The sequence below is a fragment of the Thalassophryne amazonica genome, chromosome 14 (genome assembly GCF_902500255.1).
Source record: "Thalassophryne amazonica chromosome 14, fThaAma1.1, whole genome shotgun sequence".
NCBI classification, from domain to species: domain Eukaryota; kingdom Metazoa; phylum Chordata; class Actinopteri; order Batrachoidiformes; family Batrachoididae; genus Thalassophryne; species Thalassophryne amazonica.
This window is the reverse complement of record NC_047116.1, coordinates 9343754-9358122: the sequence shown is the minus strand read 5'-3', so window position 1 is coordinate 9358122 and position 14369 is coordinate 9343754. Positions and strand designations below refer to the sequence as shown.

Below are 14369 nucleotides of genomic sequence, written 5' to 3'. Positions count from 1 at the left end.
TCGGGTGGGTGGCTCTATAATGTGATTCCCTTGATTGGGCGTCGATTGTTGTAATATTCTTCTTTCCTCGGCGTCCCTATGTCTTTGTATTCTTTCCTTCGCTAGCCGAAGTTGCTCAGCTAGTTCTTCATTATCTCTTCTGGCCAGATCCAGTGTGTCACAGAAGCTCTTGTGCCACTCTTTGGAACCTCTATAGCCTGAGAAGGTCCAGTCGGCTGACTTATGGTGGGAGGGGACGGTTTTCAGTGGACCTCGATGTGCAGGTGGAGACTTCAGGTCTTTCTCTCTATCTTCGTCTACCTCAGTGTTACTGTTATATGTGGCTCCCCCTGCTGGTCGTGATGGGAAACCACTTACTTCTGGACTTGGAGACCTTGTATGATCCATCTGACAGATCGAGGACCTGTCTCCTTGTGGCTCCCGAGATTTTAGTGTCAGTGTGAATTTGCCCTCCACATCCATGCCTTGGTCCTCTTCACGAGTTCCTAATACAAATTGTCCAGCTGTCTTTCCCATATCATGACGTTTATATGGGGGTGGCTCTGCTTCCCAGCTCGGTGCACTGGCTTTAGTGTCTTTGGATCTTTCCTCTGTCATTTTTTCTCTTTTCTGCTGTAGCCTCTGCGCTTCCTGCTTGAACAAGGCCAAAACTTCTTTTTCTTCAGTGCGTTTTTTGTTGTTATTCACGTTCTTCTGCTGATCTTTAATTTCTTTTTTCTGTATTTCTACCGCAACTGCTTCACACATCACCGGATCAAATGATCCCTCCAAAGGCCATTGCCTGCGCCCATGTGACCTTTTGTGCCACTTTCTCATACATTGGTTGGCCTTAATGCGTTTTCCTGGATATTTTCTTAGTACTAAGTCTAGCGGGGTACTTTCCCGACCTTGACCTTGAGAGTTACCCATGTAACCCTGACAAACACTATGTGAGATGTTTCTATGGTGTTCTGGTAGTCCCTCAGGGGCTGTCCTGATCCAGACCAATAGCTTGCCGGCTGTAACACCTGTTTTGTATTTTAAACCCTTAAAAGGATTAAATTTCCAACTGTTATGCCCGTCTTCTTTTTCTTTAACTAAATATGAAAATGTACCTGTTTCCCACCGAACCTTCCTTGGGACCACAGTCAGAGTCAACCTAGGAAACAGTTCTTCACCTGGATCGGTTGGTAGTGTTACTAAATGATTTAATGGTATGCTAATTTCTTTATTAGGATCAGCACAAAGCAGCTCCAGCCACGGAGTTAAACCCTGATGCCACAGACGTCTTATCAGCAGCTCCCAATTAATTAGAGGGAATTGTTCTTTCTTTTGCTTCAGATTGATTACCTTAGTAATCTGCCATAATTTCTTATTGATCTCTTGTTCGTCCTGCCAATGTTCTGCTCCTACACTGTCAAAATAGGTCCTTTCCAGCCAAAAATGTGTCCTGATTCCCTGGGTTTCGATGTCTCCGTCAGTCAAGTAATGTTCTGGGAGTATTATTTCATCATCACTTAAGTCTCCCATCAAAGACTGTCCCAAGCATTGATCAGTCTGTCAGCTTTTTCACTATAATCTAAGCTTTAACTTTTTTGATTTATAACCAACTTTATTTATTTAATCCTCTTACAACCCTAACACTTCCTAATGTCTTTGCTCCCGACTATCTATTTTTCCTTCTAGTTTTCTTTCTTTGAAATAATATCTACCTTCTCTGTATTTACATAGCAGTCTCTTCTCCTGTCTTTTTCTTCACTGTCTCTGTTTCACACTTTCCTCTCTGCCTGTCATGCACCTCCCAAGTCCTTCTGTTGGGTCTAAACGTCTCCTCCTCCTCGTACTCTTCACATTAATCTTGTATGTCAGCCAGCCTGCAAGCCCTCACAGCTTTGCCTGCAACTCCCCGCTTACTCTCCGCTCTCCCACACACCAATCTTCAAAAGCTTTATACACAAAAATTATTAAAAACAACTTTCTATATATCTCTATCTAGACTTCTGCCACCCGTTACTCCGCGGCTTTAAACAACCTTTTTATTCACTTAACACCAATGTGTTCTGTTTAAGTATGTATCTCTTCTTCACGTTAGACAGCTTCTCCGGCGCTGCCAGCAACTCATATATTATTTTTTAACAAGCCCTCTTTGAGCGTACAATATTTCATTTACTTCTACGCCTTACCGCGCCTCGCGTGCGTATCCTGTGCTTAATATATTATTTTTCACAAGCTCCTCTCTGAGCATACAATATTTCATTTATTTCTACGCCTTACCGCGCCTCGCGTGCGTATCCTCTGCCTTTCTGCACTTTCTTCTACTTTTTTCACTTACTGAGCTCCTCGTGAGCTTAATGTGCCTTTGCACTGAAAATACTCTCTTTTTCTTTTCTTATAAAAAAACTCATATTACTGTGTACTTAATTACTTATTCTTCTCCCACGCCCCACAAGCGTGTATTTGGTGCCTTACTGCACTATTTTCTGCTTCATTAATTCTCATGTATTCTGCACTAACTCTTCATTCATTTTTTATTTTTTTATAGTTTTTCTCTTTTCTTAAAAAATGACGTCCTTTATTGAGCTCTTTTACTTACTGTCAGCTGTGCTACTTTGCACTTTTCTCTTTAAATCTCTTTATCACATACAGTATTTCTACTGCGCCCCCTCAAGCGCTTATCTTGTGCTTCCTCTGCACGTATTCTCTGTTAAACTCTTTTTCTCACTTATTTCACTTCAGTCTCTGTTAAACTCTTTAAATAACCTTGTATTACCTTGTATCTATTTGTCAGTATACTCCCCTAAATTAACCCCTACAGCGCATGCTATCAGCCGGCACGTTAGTAACGAATTTCAACACCAATTATTCCCCAAGCATCCAGGTTAGTTCTCCATGCACTCTTTTCCACACCAGAGTTCATGAACATTCCTGACCTTTCACTCACACAGACATTCTTTTTTTCCCGGGAACACACACACCTTCTGAGCATTTTATCTACAAGGCCTGATAATTTTCAATCTTATCTTTTTTTAGTCTCTTATCAATTTTCTTAGTCCAGGTTCTTTTGGGTAAGAGGCAATTAAAAATATCACCTGTCAACTTGGGCGGAAATCCCGACTCACTCCTCCAGATCGTGCAGAAGTTATAAAAGGTTTCTGCTTACCTTTTAGTCGTGATCACTGTTATTTACGGTCTGGAGGGATGAGCTGGACCGTCCCAGGCTGCCGGAATGCCCCTGGACCCTCCTGAAGCTGGCTCGCCAAGTTCTGTCGTGGTCCTCTTTTGGTCGTCTTTAGTCTTCTCGGGATGTCTTCTTTTAGCTAACACAAACTAATTGCAAGTGACTTGCTAGAAAAGGACACAACACTTTAGAATAATTCAGCCTTAAGCAAGATAAAATGCAGAGAGTTTTTAAGTTTATTTAAGCCTTCGACACAGAGCTTAGACAAACTGAGTCCTCTAGAGAGACTGAATATGACAACCGCGCTCATCTATTTATTGGAGACCCGCGGGCATCGCTCCTCCTTCGACTTTTTTATTTATTTCATTCCCAAGACATGGTTTTCTATTGGAAGCGTCCTCTAGTGAACCCTAAGCAGGTGTTAGGCCATTATTTCAATGTGACAAACGCTCCCATTAAAACGTGAAGGATTTACAACTGATTTTTTTAAAAGACCTTCGGCCACAGGTGCAGCTGGCCTGAGGCCCCCTGCACGTGGCCTGCGGGCTCACGGCCACAGGTGCAGCTGGCCTGAGGCCCCCCGCACGTGGCCTGCGGGAAAGCACCTAAAAGGCCTTGGAAAGCCCCTGACAGACCGAATGACTAATAGAGCCCTTTTTTGGGGGTTGAACACCTGCTAGTTCAGCCAGAGGACATACAGTTCAGATCAGGACACTTGATAGTTCATCACAGTTCAAATAAGGACCTAAAAATTCTTCTACATGGGAAAGAACACCTCCACCTATTATTGACAGTTAAACTCCGGTTGTCTCTGTAGTTCGGTGTGACAAGTGAACGCCCTTCACTTCGTCACCACTCCGTACTCCGACAGAACAACAACAGCGAGTAGACTCCTGAAACAATATCAAAGAATGGAGAAAATAATGTGCGCACGGCACAATCATGGCTGAGGTATTACCTTCTTGGCTTGAAGATATCTCGGCAGCGAGGTGGAAATGTCATCCGGCTTTATGGAGTGGTTGATGAATGACAGCTGTTGGAGATGATGATTGACAGCTGCCACGTCTGACTGTCCTGAAGAGGCGGCAGCACCCTCTCGTGCCTGAAGCCCGCACTTCAGGCAGGGCGCCCTCTGGTGGTGACCAGCAGTACCTCCTCTTCAGCAGCCCACACAACCTTTTTTTTTACCTTTTCTCTTCCTGTTACTGTCATCGTAGTTCTGTATATGAGGGTGTTTGTGGTGGCTGTGTCTCAGGCTCGGGCCGTGCGCTCTCATGGTACAGTCGTCAAGGTAAAAAGCAGGAAATCTGAGCTGAAAGCAGCCAAGACTCTGGGTGTCGTCGTCGTCATTTTCATTGTGACTTTCTGTCCTTATTACTGTGTCACAGCTGCAGCAGAAAACCTAAATGTTCAAACTGCAGTGTTTTTGGTCTTTTTGTGTAACTCCTGTATAAACCCTGTGATTTATGCGTTATTCTATCCGTGGTTTAGAAAAGCCATTAAACTCATTGTTACGTTTCAGATTCTGCAGCTGAACTCGTCTGAGGCCAACATACTGTAGGTTGTGGTGCTACGAAAGGAAAAGCTGAAATCAGAGTTACGGTTCTGCCAGTGATTTCACAAATTGGAATATACAGTATAATTAACAACATGTTGTTCTGACATTAAAAGCATTGTTGTGCTTGTTTAAGGTTGTTTTTCCAGAGTTGTGCAGGTTTCTATTTTAGTTCAGTAGAAAAAAGTGCAGAAGTGATGTGTTGCTTTCATGTGCTGTGTTGAAAAACTATGCAGAGTATATGATCACTAGTAAAAAAAAAAAAAATACCTTTAAACTCAGTTGATTTGATAAGATTTCACATATTTCACGTTTCCACAATTTGTGCATTATATTTAATTTATTTATGCAGCAACAAATCACAACATGTCAGCCACTAAAGCTTTAAATTGCCTTTAAATTCATTTTATTAACAACAAAACAGGTCTCGATTCACTTCCTCTAAATTCGGGGTCTGTTAGTGACGCTTCGGCCTCGCGGCTGGTGATCACTTTAGTTTTCTCTCTGTTTTCCTGTAGATTTACTCCTGGTGAACTGTACTGTAGGTGTAGTTTTTCCGGCCGACTGATTCTGCTCTTTTTCTGTCTGTCTGAGGGACTGATGACGTCTCACAGGACTGACAGCTGCAAACCACAGGGAGCTGCCATGTCTGAAGCTGAAGCAGCCCACTGCAGTCTACCTTTGGAATAATCTGTCAGAGGGGCGACCATCTGCTTTGGCCGTATGAACAAATAAAACCACACAGAATTGTCAGAACATGCAGCAAAAGAAATGTTGAAGCAAAGCAACCATATTTGTTCATGATGGCAGATCAGTCCATGAAATGGGACATTAAACCACTTCTCCCCAAAACCTGATGCATCTCTTAACCCCCACAAAATGCCTCATAGCCCACAGTCAAGTTCAGAAGTTCAAAAGCACCAATTCAGACTTCACACATCGACATGAAGAACACGGAACACAAACGTAATATGTGGAAAACCGCGCTGATACACAGGAATGCCCCAACTCTGTTTAAAACAAAACAAATTGAAGAACATAACAAACAAGCTTTTGGAAATAGATAAAAATATACAGATGTCATAGATGAATAAAGTTTTCTATCAGATAATGACTGTAAAACATTTGTGCTGCTGATGCTGAGCTTCAGTTGTCCTGCATCATGGATACGTCTCATCGGTTTATTCTTGACTGGATCCTCGCACATTTTGGACAGCTTCTCCGAATGAAGCAGACTTTATGAAAACAGGCCTTGCACACTGTGAAAATAAAAGCAGCAGTTATACAAGTATATGTTTCTGTAACCATTTATAGCATTTATTTATTTATTTAAACACTGTCGTCACAAATTGCGTCTAAACTACAAAATGCAAGATCTTAAAATGTTACAGCTGTGTCAAAAATCTCTTTTTCCTTCTTTACATTTTGAGAAAATAAAGCAGCATGTGAAAGTATTTCATGCTGGCAGTGTGTGTTACACTTTGCTAATTTTAATTTAATTCAATTTCATTTTATTTATATAGTGCCAAATCACAACAATGCTGACTCAAGGTGTTGTACACGAGTAAGATCTAACCTTAAAAACTGCCACTGAGCAAGAACACAGGCGACAGTGGTAAGAAAAAACTCCATCTGGTGATAATGAGGAAGAAACCTCAAGCAGACCAGACCTAGAGGGGTGACCCACTGCTTAGGTCATAAGGTTTTTCACAAATTTTAAAACATTTTCTTTACAAATAGAAGAAACAGGAAACCAAAAAGAAATAGAAGAACAACAAAAACAAATTCCTTAATTGAAATTAAAAGTAGTCCATCTTGGGTCTTTATGAGGGTTGTTAAGAGGCAATTCATGCAAAGTAACGCATGACTCGGCAACTTCTGCATGAAAACTGAAGGCCATGGTTTTGTTCCTTTGCAAGTTGTTTAAACTGTTGTGCTTAAGGACAACTTGAGTGTCCCACACACAGTTTACAATATTTTCCAAATGTTAAAATTACATAGCGTTTGTTGTGTGGGCCGCCAGAAGAGGAGGTACTGCTGGCCCACCACCAGAGGGCGCCCTGCCTGAAGTGCGGGCTTCAGGCAAGAGAGGGCGCTGCCGCCGGACACAGCCGGGAGTGACAGCTGTTACTCATTACTTCCTGACAGCTGTCACTCATTCTTCATCATCTCACTCCATAAAACCCAGACGTCATCTCCACCTCATCGCCGAGATATCATACTTCATTGGAGGTAATATCCTCAGCCATTTGTGTTTATCTTAAGCTGTATATTGTGAGTGTTTGCAGGAGTACCGGTCCCTCTTCCTGTGGAGGCTGAGTGAGTGCAGGACGGCACTCTTTTCCTCTGAGGGATTACTGTAAATACATCAGCATTCTGAGTGAGAGGCGGAGGTGGCATTCCCACCGTTGTTGTTACTGGGTGTACACACACCCACACTTGACTGTCTTTGTTCTCGCCAGCAGTACCAGATCCGACAGTCGGGGACGGTGATCACCTGGGAATTCGGGACTTGGCGGCTCCAGTATTCACCAGGTTCTGTGGCGGCGGAAATCGTGTGGTTCCGGCTCTTCTCAGGACAGACGTCTTCTATCCTCGAGCCTGCCCACACGTCACCTTTGTGGATTGACTGTAATTATATTCTGAGATTGTCTGTATATTCGTTGTGCACATTTCACAACATTAAATTGTTACTTTTTGGCTCATCTATTGGCCGTTCATTTGCGCCCCCTGTTGTGGGTCCGTGTCACTACACTTTCACAACAGGATATCTTGGCCAGCGTCATGGACTCCGAGGGGCGTCACCCGGCTGTTGAACGACCAATGGGAGAGCAGGGAGCGCAGGCGTCTGCAGGAGGCGTGATTGGTGAGCTACAGCACATTCTCACCACCTTTACGGCTCAGTTGGATCAAATGACCGAGCAAAACATCCTCCTGAACCGCAGGGTGGAGGCTCTCTCCGCGCAGATGGCGGCGAGCGCTCAGGGCGCTGCTGCAGCTCCTCCTCCTGCCGACCCTGTGCAGGATATGAACGTTCCAGTGGTGGTTCAACAACCCCTCCCACCATCCCCTGAAGCATACATAAGCCCTCCTGAGCCATACGGAGGTTGTGTGGAGACGTGCGCGGACTTTCTCATGCAGTGTTCGCTCGTCTTCGCACAACGTCCCGTGATGTACGCGTCAGATGCTAGTAAAATAGCTTATGTGATTGCTCTGCTTCGGGGTAAAGCACGCGCCTGGGCTACGGCGCTCTGGGAACAGAACTCACGGTTGTTATCAGCATACACTGGGTTTGTGGGGGAGTTCAGAGCAGTGTTTGATCACCCTAACACAGGAGAGACCGCTTCAACTGTGCTGCTGTCAATGAGACAGGGGCGCCGATGTGCAGCCGAATTTGCAGTCGACTTCCGCATCGCGGCTGCGAGGTCCGGCTGGAATGACGTTGCGCTCCGCGCCGCCTTCATAAACGGACTGTCGTTAGTCCTGAAGGAGCATTTGGTTGCTAAGGAGGAACCGCGGGATTTAGATGGGCTTATCGATCTCGTTATACGGTTAGACAATCGGTTGGAGGAACGCCATCGGGAGCGAGGCGAAGGACGTGGCCAGATACACGCCGCCCCTCTCCCTTCCGGTTTCGAAAAGGGGCCGCCCTCCCCACGCTCCACAGCCGCAGCGCTCTGTGGGGCAACAGCTCCCCCTGCTGACGTTGTTAGGGAAACGCACAGGGCCAAAATGAGCAGGCTGATCCGCGGGGAGTGTTTTCTCTGCAGCTCAAAAGAGCACACACAGAGAAACTGCCCCAAACGGCCACAACCACAACCGCCCTCAGAGACTGGGCTAAGGGGGGGTCAAAACATTCACTTGAGACACACACAGATTGCCACACGACTCCCAGTTACAATCCTGAGCGGGGATTTAACCCTTCAAGCCCCAGCACTGGTGGACACGGGATCAGAAGGGAATTTGCTAGACAGCAGATGGGCAAGTGAGGTAGGGCTCCCTCTGGTGGCGCTTCCTTCGCCATTGCAGGTTCGGGCACTAGATGGCACCCTCCTCCCTTTACTCACACACAAGACACAACCAGTAACTCTGGTGGTGTCTGGAAACCATCGGGAGGAGATTGAGTTTTTTGTAACTCCTTCTACCTCCCGCGTGATTTTGGGCTTCCCATGGATGTTGAAGCACAATCCCCGGATTGATTGGCCGTCTGGGGTGGTGGTTCAGTGGAGCGAAACCTGCCATCGGGTGTGTTTAGGATCCTCGGTTCCTCCCGGTTTACAGGCTAAGGAGGAGGTCAAAGTCCCTCCCAATCTGACGGCAGTGCCGGTTGAGTACCACGATCTTGCTGACGTCTTCAGCAAGGATCTGGCACTCACCCTTCCCCCGCACCGTCCGTACGATTGTGCCATTGATTTGGTTCCAGGTGCTGAGTTCCCGTCCAGCAGGCTGTACAACCTGTCACGACCTGAGCGCGAATCAATGGAGACCTACATCCGGGACTCATTAGCTGCCGGGCTGATCCGGAACTCCACCTCCCCGATGGGGGCAGGTTTCTTTTTTGTGGGCAAGAAAGATGGCGGACTCCGTCCATGCATTGATTACAGGGGGCTGAATGAGATTACGGTTCGCAATCGATACCCGTTGCCATTGTTGGATTCCGTGTTCACCCCCCTGCATGGAGCCAAAATCTTTACTAAGCTGGATCTTAGAAATGCGTATCACCTGGTTCGGATCCGGAAGGGAGACGAATGGAAGACGGCATTTAACACCCCGTTAGGTCACTTTGAGTACCTGGTCATGCCGTTCGGCCTCACCAACGCCCCCGCGATGTTCCAAGCCTTGGTTAACGACGTCTTGCGGGACTTCCTGCACCGATTCGTCTTCGTATATCTGGACGATATTCTCATCTTTTCTCCGGATCCTGAGACCCATGTCCAGCATGTACGTCAGGTCCTGCAGCGGTTGTTAGAGAACCGACTGTTTGTGAAGGGCGAGAAGTGCGAGTTTCACCGCACGTCTTTGTCCTTCCTGGGGTTTATCATCTCCTCTAACTCCGTCGCCCCTGATCCGGCCAAGGTTGCGGCGGTGAGAGATTGGCCCCAACCAACAAGCCGTAGGAAGCTGCAACAGTTCCTCGGCTTCGCTAATTTCTATAGGAGGTTCATTAAGGGCTATAGTCAGGTAGTCAGCCCCCTGACAGCCCTGACCTCTCCAAAAGTCCCCTTCACCTGGTCGGATCGGTGCGAAGCCGCGTTCAAGGAGTTGAAACGACGGTTCTCTACTGCGCCAGTTTTGGTGCAGCCCGACCCTAGCCGCCAGTTCGTGGTTGAAGTGGACGCCTCTGACTCAGGGATAGGAGCTGTGCTGTCCCAGAGCGGAGAGACCGATAAGGTTCTTCACCCGTGTGCCTACTTTTCACGCAGGTTGACCCCGGCTGAACGGAACTATGACGTCGGCAATCGAGAACTCCTTGCGGTGAAAGAGGCTCTTGAGGAGTGGAGACACCTGTTGGAGGGAGCGTCTGTGCCGTTCACGGTTTTCACTGACCATCGGAACCTGGAGTATATCAGGACCGCCAAGCGGCTGAACCCCAGGCAAGCCCGCTGGTCACTGTTCTTCGGGCGTTTTGACTTCCGGATCACCTATCGCCCCGGGACCAAGAACCAGAGGTTGGATACCTTGTCCCGGGTACATGAAGAGGAGGTCAAAACTGCACTGTCGGATCCACCGGAGTCCATCCTGCCAGAGTCCACTATCGTGGCCACCCTCACCTGGGACGTGGAGAAGATCGTCCGGGAGGCCCTGGCACGGAGCCCGGGCCCAGGTACAGGTCCGAAGAACCGTTTATACGTCCCACCAGAGGCCAGAGCTGCAGTCTTGGACTTCTGTCGCGGTTCCAAGCTCTCCTGTCATCCAGGGGTGCGAAGGACCGTGGCAGTTGTCCGGCAGCGCTTCTGGTGGGCGTCTATGGAGGCCGACGTCTGGGAGTATATCCAGGCCTGCACCACCTGTGCCAGGGGCAAGGCAGACCATAAAAGGTCCCAAGGACTTCTTCAGCCGTTACCGGTGCCTCATCGCCCCTGGTCCCACATCGGCCTGGATTTCGTCACGGGCCTCCCGCCGTCCCAGGGCAACACCACCATCTTCACGATAGTGGACCGATTCTCCAAGGCGGCCCACTTCGTGGCCCTCACGAAGCTCCCAACAGCCCAGGAGACAGCAGACCTCCTGGTCCACCACGTCGTCCGTCTGCATGGGATACCCACCGACATCGTCTCTGACCGTGGTCCCCAGTTCTCCTCACACGTCTGGAGGAGCTTCTGCAGGGAACTGGGGGCCACCGTGAGCCTCTCGTCCGGGTACCATCCACAGACGAACGGACAGGCAGTGCGGGCCAACCAGGAACTGGAACAGACCCTCCGCTGCGTAACATCCACGCACCCGACGGCCTGGAGTAACCATCTGGCCTGGATCGAGTATGCGCATAACAGCCAGGTGTCTTCTGCCACCGGCCTCTCCCCATTTGAGGTGTGTTTTGGGTACCAGCCCCCATTATTTCCCGTGGTGGAGGGAGAGGTCGGTGTGCCCTCGGTCCGGGCCCATCTTCGGAGGTGCCGTCGGGTGTGGCGCACCGCCCGTTCTGCCTTGTTGAAAGCCCAGACGAGGGCCAAGACCCATGCAGACCGCCGGCGGTCCCCGGCCCCTTCATACCAGCCCGGGCAGGAGGTGTGGTTGTCAACGAAGGACATCCCCCTGCAAGTACAGTCACCTAAATTGATGGACAGGTTCATCAGACCCTTTCGTATCCTCAAAGTCCTCAGCCCTGCCGCAGTGAAGCTCCAGCTCCCAGCTTCACTGCGGATCCACCCGGTCTTCCATGTTTCCAGGATCAAACCTCACCACACCTCACCCCTCTGTGCTCCCGGTCCGGTGCCGCCTCCTGCCCGGATCATTGACGGGGAGCCGGCTTGGACAGTGTGCCGGCTCCTGGGCGTCCGTCGAATGGGCCAGGGGTTCCAATATCTGGTGGACTGGGAAGGGTATGGACCCGATGAACGCTCCTGGGTGAAGAGGAGCTTCATCCTGGATCCGGCCCTCCTGGCCGACTTCTACCGCCGACACCCCGACAAACCTGGTCGGGCGCCAGGAGGCGCCCGTTGAGGGGGGGGGTCCTGTTGTGTGGGCCGCCAGAAGAGGAGGTACTGCTGGCCCACCACCAGAGGGTGCCCTGCCTGAAGTGCGGGCTTCAGGCACGAGAGGGCGCTGCCGCCACGGACACAGCCGGGAGTGACAGCTGTTACTCATTACTTCCTGACAGTTGTCACTCATTCTTCATCATCTCACTCCATAAAACCCAGACGTCATCTCCACCTCATCGCTGAGATATCATACTTCATTGGAGGTAATATCCTCAGCCATTTGTGTTTATCTTAAGCTGTATAATGTGAGTGTTTGCAGGAGTACTGGTCCCTCTTCCTGTGGAGGCTGAGTGAGTGCAGGACGGCACTCTTTTCCTCTGAGGGATTACTGTAAATACATCAGCATTCTGAGTGAGAGGTGGAGGTGGCATTCCCACCGTTGTTGTTACTGGGTGTACACACACCCACACTTGACTGTCTTTGTTCTCGCCAGCAGTACCAGATCCGACAGTCGGGGACGGTGATCACCTGGGAATTCGGGACTTGGCAGCTCCAGTATTCACCAGGTTCTGTGGCGGCGGAAATCGTGTGGTTCCGGCTCTTCTCAGGACAGACGTCTTCTATCCTCGAGCCTGCCCACACGTCACCTTTGTGGATTGACTGTAATTATATTCTGAGATTGTCTGTATATTCGTTGTGCACATTTCACAACATTAAATTGTTACTTTTTGGCTCATCTTTTGGCTGTTCATTTGCGCCCCCTGTTGTGGGTCCGTGTCACTACACTTTCACAACAGCGTTATTACAACATATCTTACAACATATATTCCTGACATGGCCGTGGGAAGAGGATTTAGGTTGGGGGTGCTGTTGCGGGGTGTTCCGCTAACCTAACAAGAATACATCCAATAAGGTTACACAAAATATTTATATGACACAAAATGTACTATATTTCATTTAAACGGTCTGGTCTGTGACAGGGCACAGACATCTGGTAATACACACACACATACTGTTATTATCGTCAACATCAGTAGATGCTAGAAAAAAAGGCGAGCATGTGTTGTTGCTAACATGACCAGATTCTGTTACAGGCTCTATATTATTATTAGAATACTTATTCAGAATTGCTGATTATTGTCAACAACTTCAAAATTTTTGTGTAAATATAAACAGGGAACATTTTTAAATATTTTAATTAATGTATTAGGCACTCCCACATCCCACAGTTATGACCGCTGATGATATTTTTATTTTGTTTAAACATTATTTAGCGGCTATCACAAAAAGCACCTTGTTGGGAAAGTGTAGTGACACGGACCCACAACAGGGGGCGTAAATGAACGGACAATGGAAGGAGTCAAATTATAACACTTTACTGTTGTGAATGTCACAACCAAACACAGCAGATTCAGAATGTGCAACAGTCAATTAATAAAGGTGTCGTGTGGGCAGGCTCGACGATAGGAGAGGCCCGTCTGGAAACGAACCGGAACCACACGATTTCCACCGCCACCTGAACCCGAGGAATACCGGAGCCGCCAAGTCCCGGAGTCCCCAGGTGGCCACCTTCCCGGCGTGTCGGATCTGGTACTGCTGGCAGAAAGCAAAAGACAGTCAAAGGGTGGGTGTGTGAACACCCAGTAACAATGGTGGGAATGCCACCTCCACCTCTCACTCAACACGTTGCAGCGGTCTCAGATGAAAAGGAGCGCCGTCTTGCACAGCCTCCGCAAAAACGACCGGTTCTCCTGCAAACACTCACAATAACAGATTTATAAATCACAACAGGAGAGTATTACCTCCAGATGAAGATGATATCTCGGCAGTTTGGTGGAGGTGTCTTCCTGCTTTTATACCAGATGTGATGATTAGTGACAGCTGTCACGGATGATGGGTGACAGCTGTCACCACGGCTTGTTCCTGAGGCGGCAGCGACCTCTCGTGCCTGAAGCCCGCACTTCAGGCAGGGCGCCTTCTGGTGGTGGGCCAGCAGTACCTCCTCTTCAGCGGCCCACACATCACACCTGTCACGTTGACGCGTCGTGTCTGACCTGTTGACAGCAACGAAAATGCTGATTCACGATGAACTTATTAATGCATAATGGGGTGGAGCATGGGTCGCTTAGTGTGTGACGAAAGAAGCCTGAACTCGCCCCTCGCTTCACGTCCAGCAACCTAAGATAACCAAGCAAACAGGCTAAACTTGTTTCAGATGTTTACTAAATCATATTCTTGTGGACTGTTCAGTGGTTCTCATCACGATTTACTTTGATGTGGCCGTTAAAAGTTATGAGCTGCTTATTTTCTCAGTAACTGTGCATTAAGTGGACCTAAAGGATGAAGCTACCAAAAGCTGCTAAAAGAGCTAATGCTGTTAGCGTATAACATTCAATCTGATGTGAATTTAATTGCACGAGTATTGCAGCAGAGACATCTTATAAGATCCATTCGGATGTTTCACCACACAACAAGCCAGATTATTCCACGTTTGTAATAAAAAAAAAACTATAAAGAG

At 48.1% G+C, this 14369-nt stretch overlaps 1 protein-coding gene across 2 annotated transcripts in view; it reads right to left on the bottom strand.

The window, feature by feature from the left end:
• Nucleotides 1-5270: 5270 nt before the first annotated feature.
• rubcnl (rubicon like autophagy enhancer) overlaps nt 5271-14369 on the bottom strand; it is a 59701-nt gene continuing 50602 nt past the window's right edge. For both annotated transcript variants that reach the window (XM_034186786.1, XM_034186787.1), the window contains one exon: nt 5271-5971. In XM_034186786.1, coding sequence (XP_034042677.1) covers nt 5886-5971 — 86 coding nt within the window. In that variant the 3' untranslated portion in view covers nt 5271-5885. The remainder of the gene's footprint in view (nt 5972-14369) is intronic.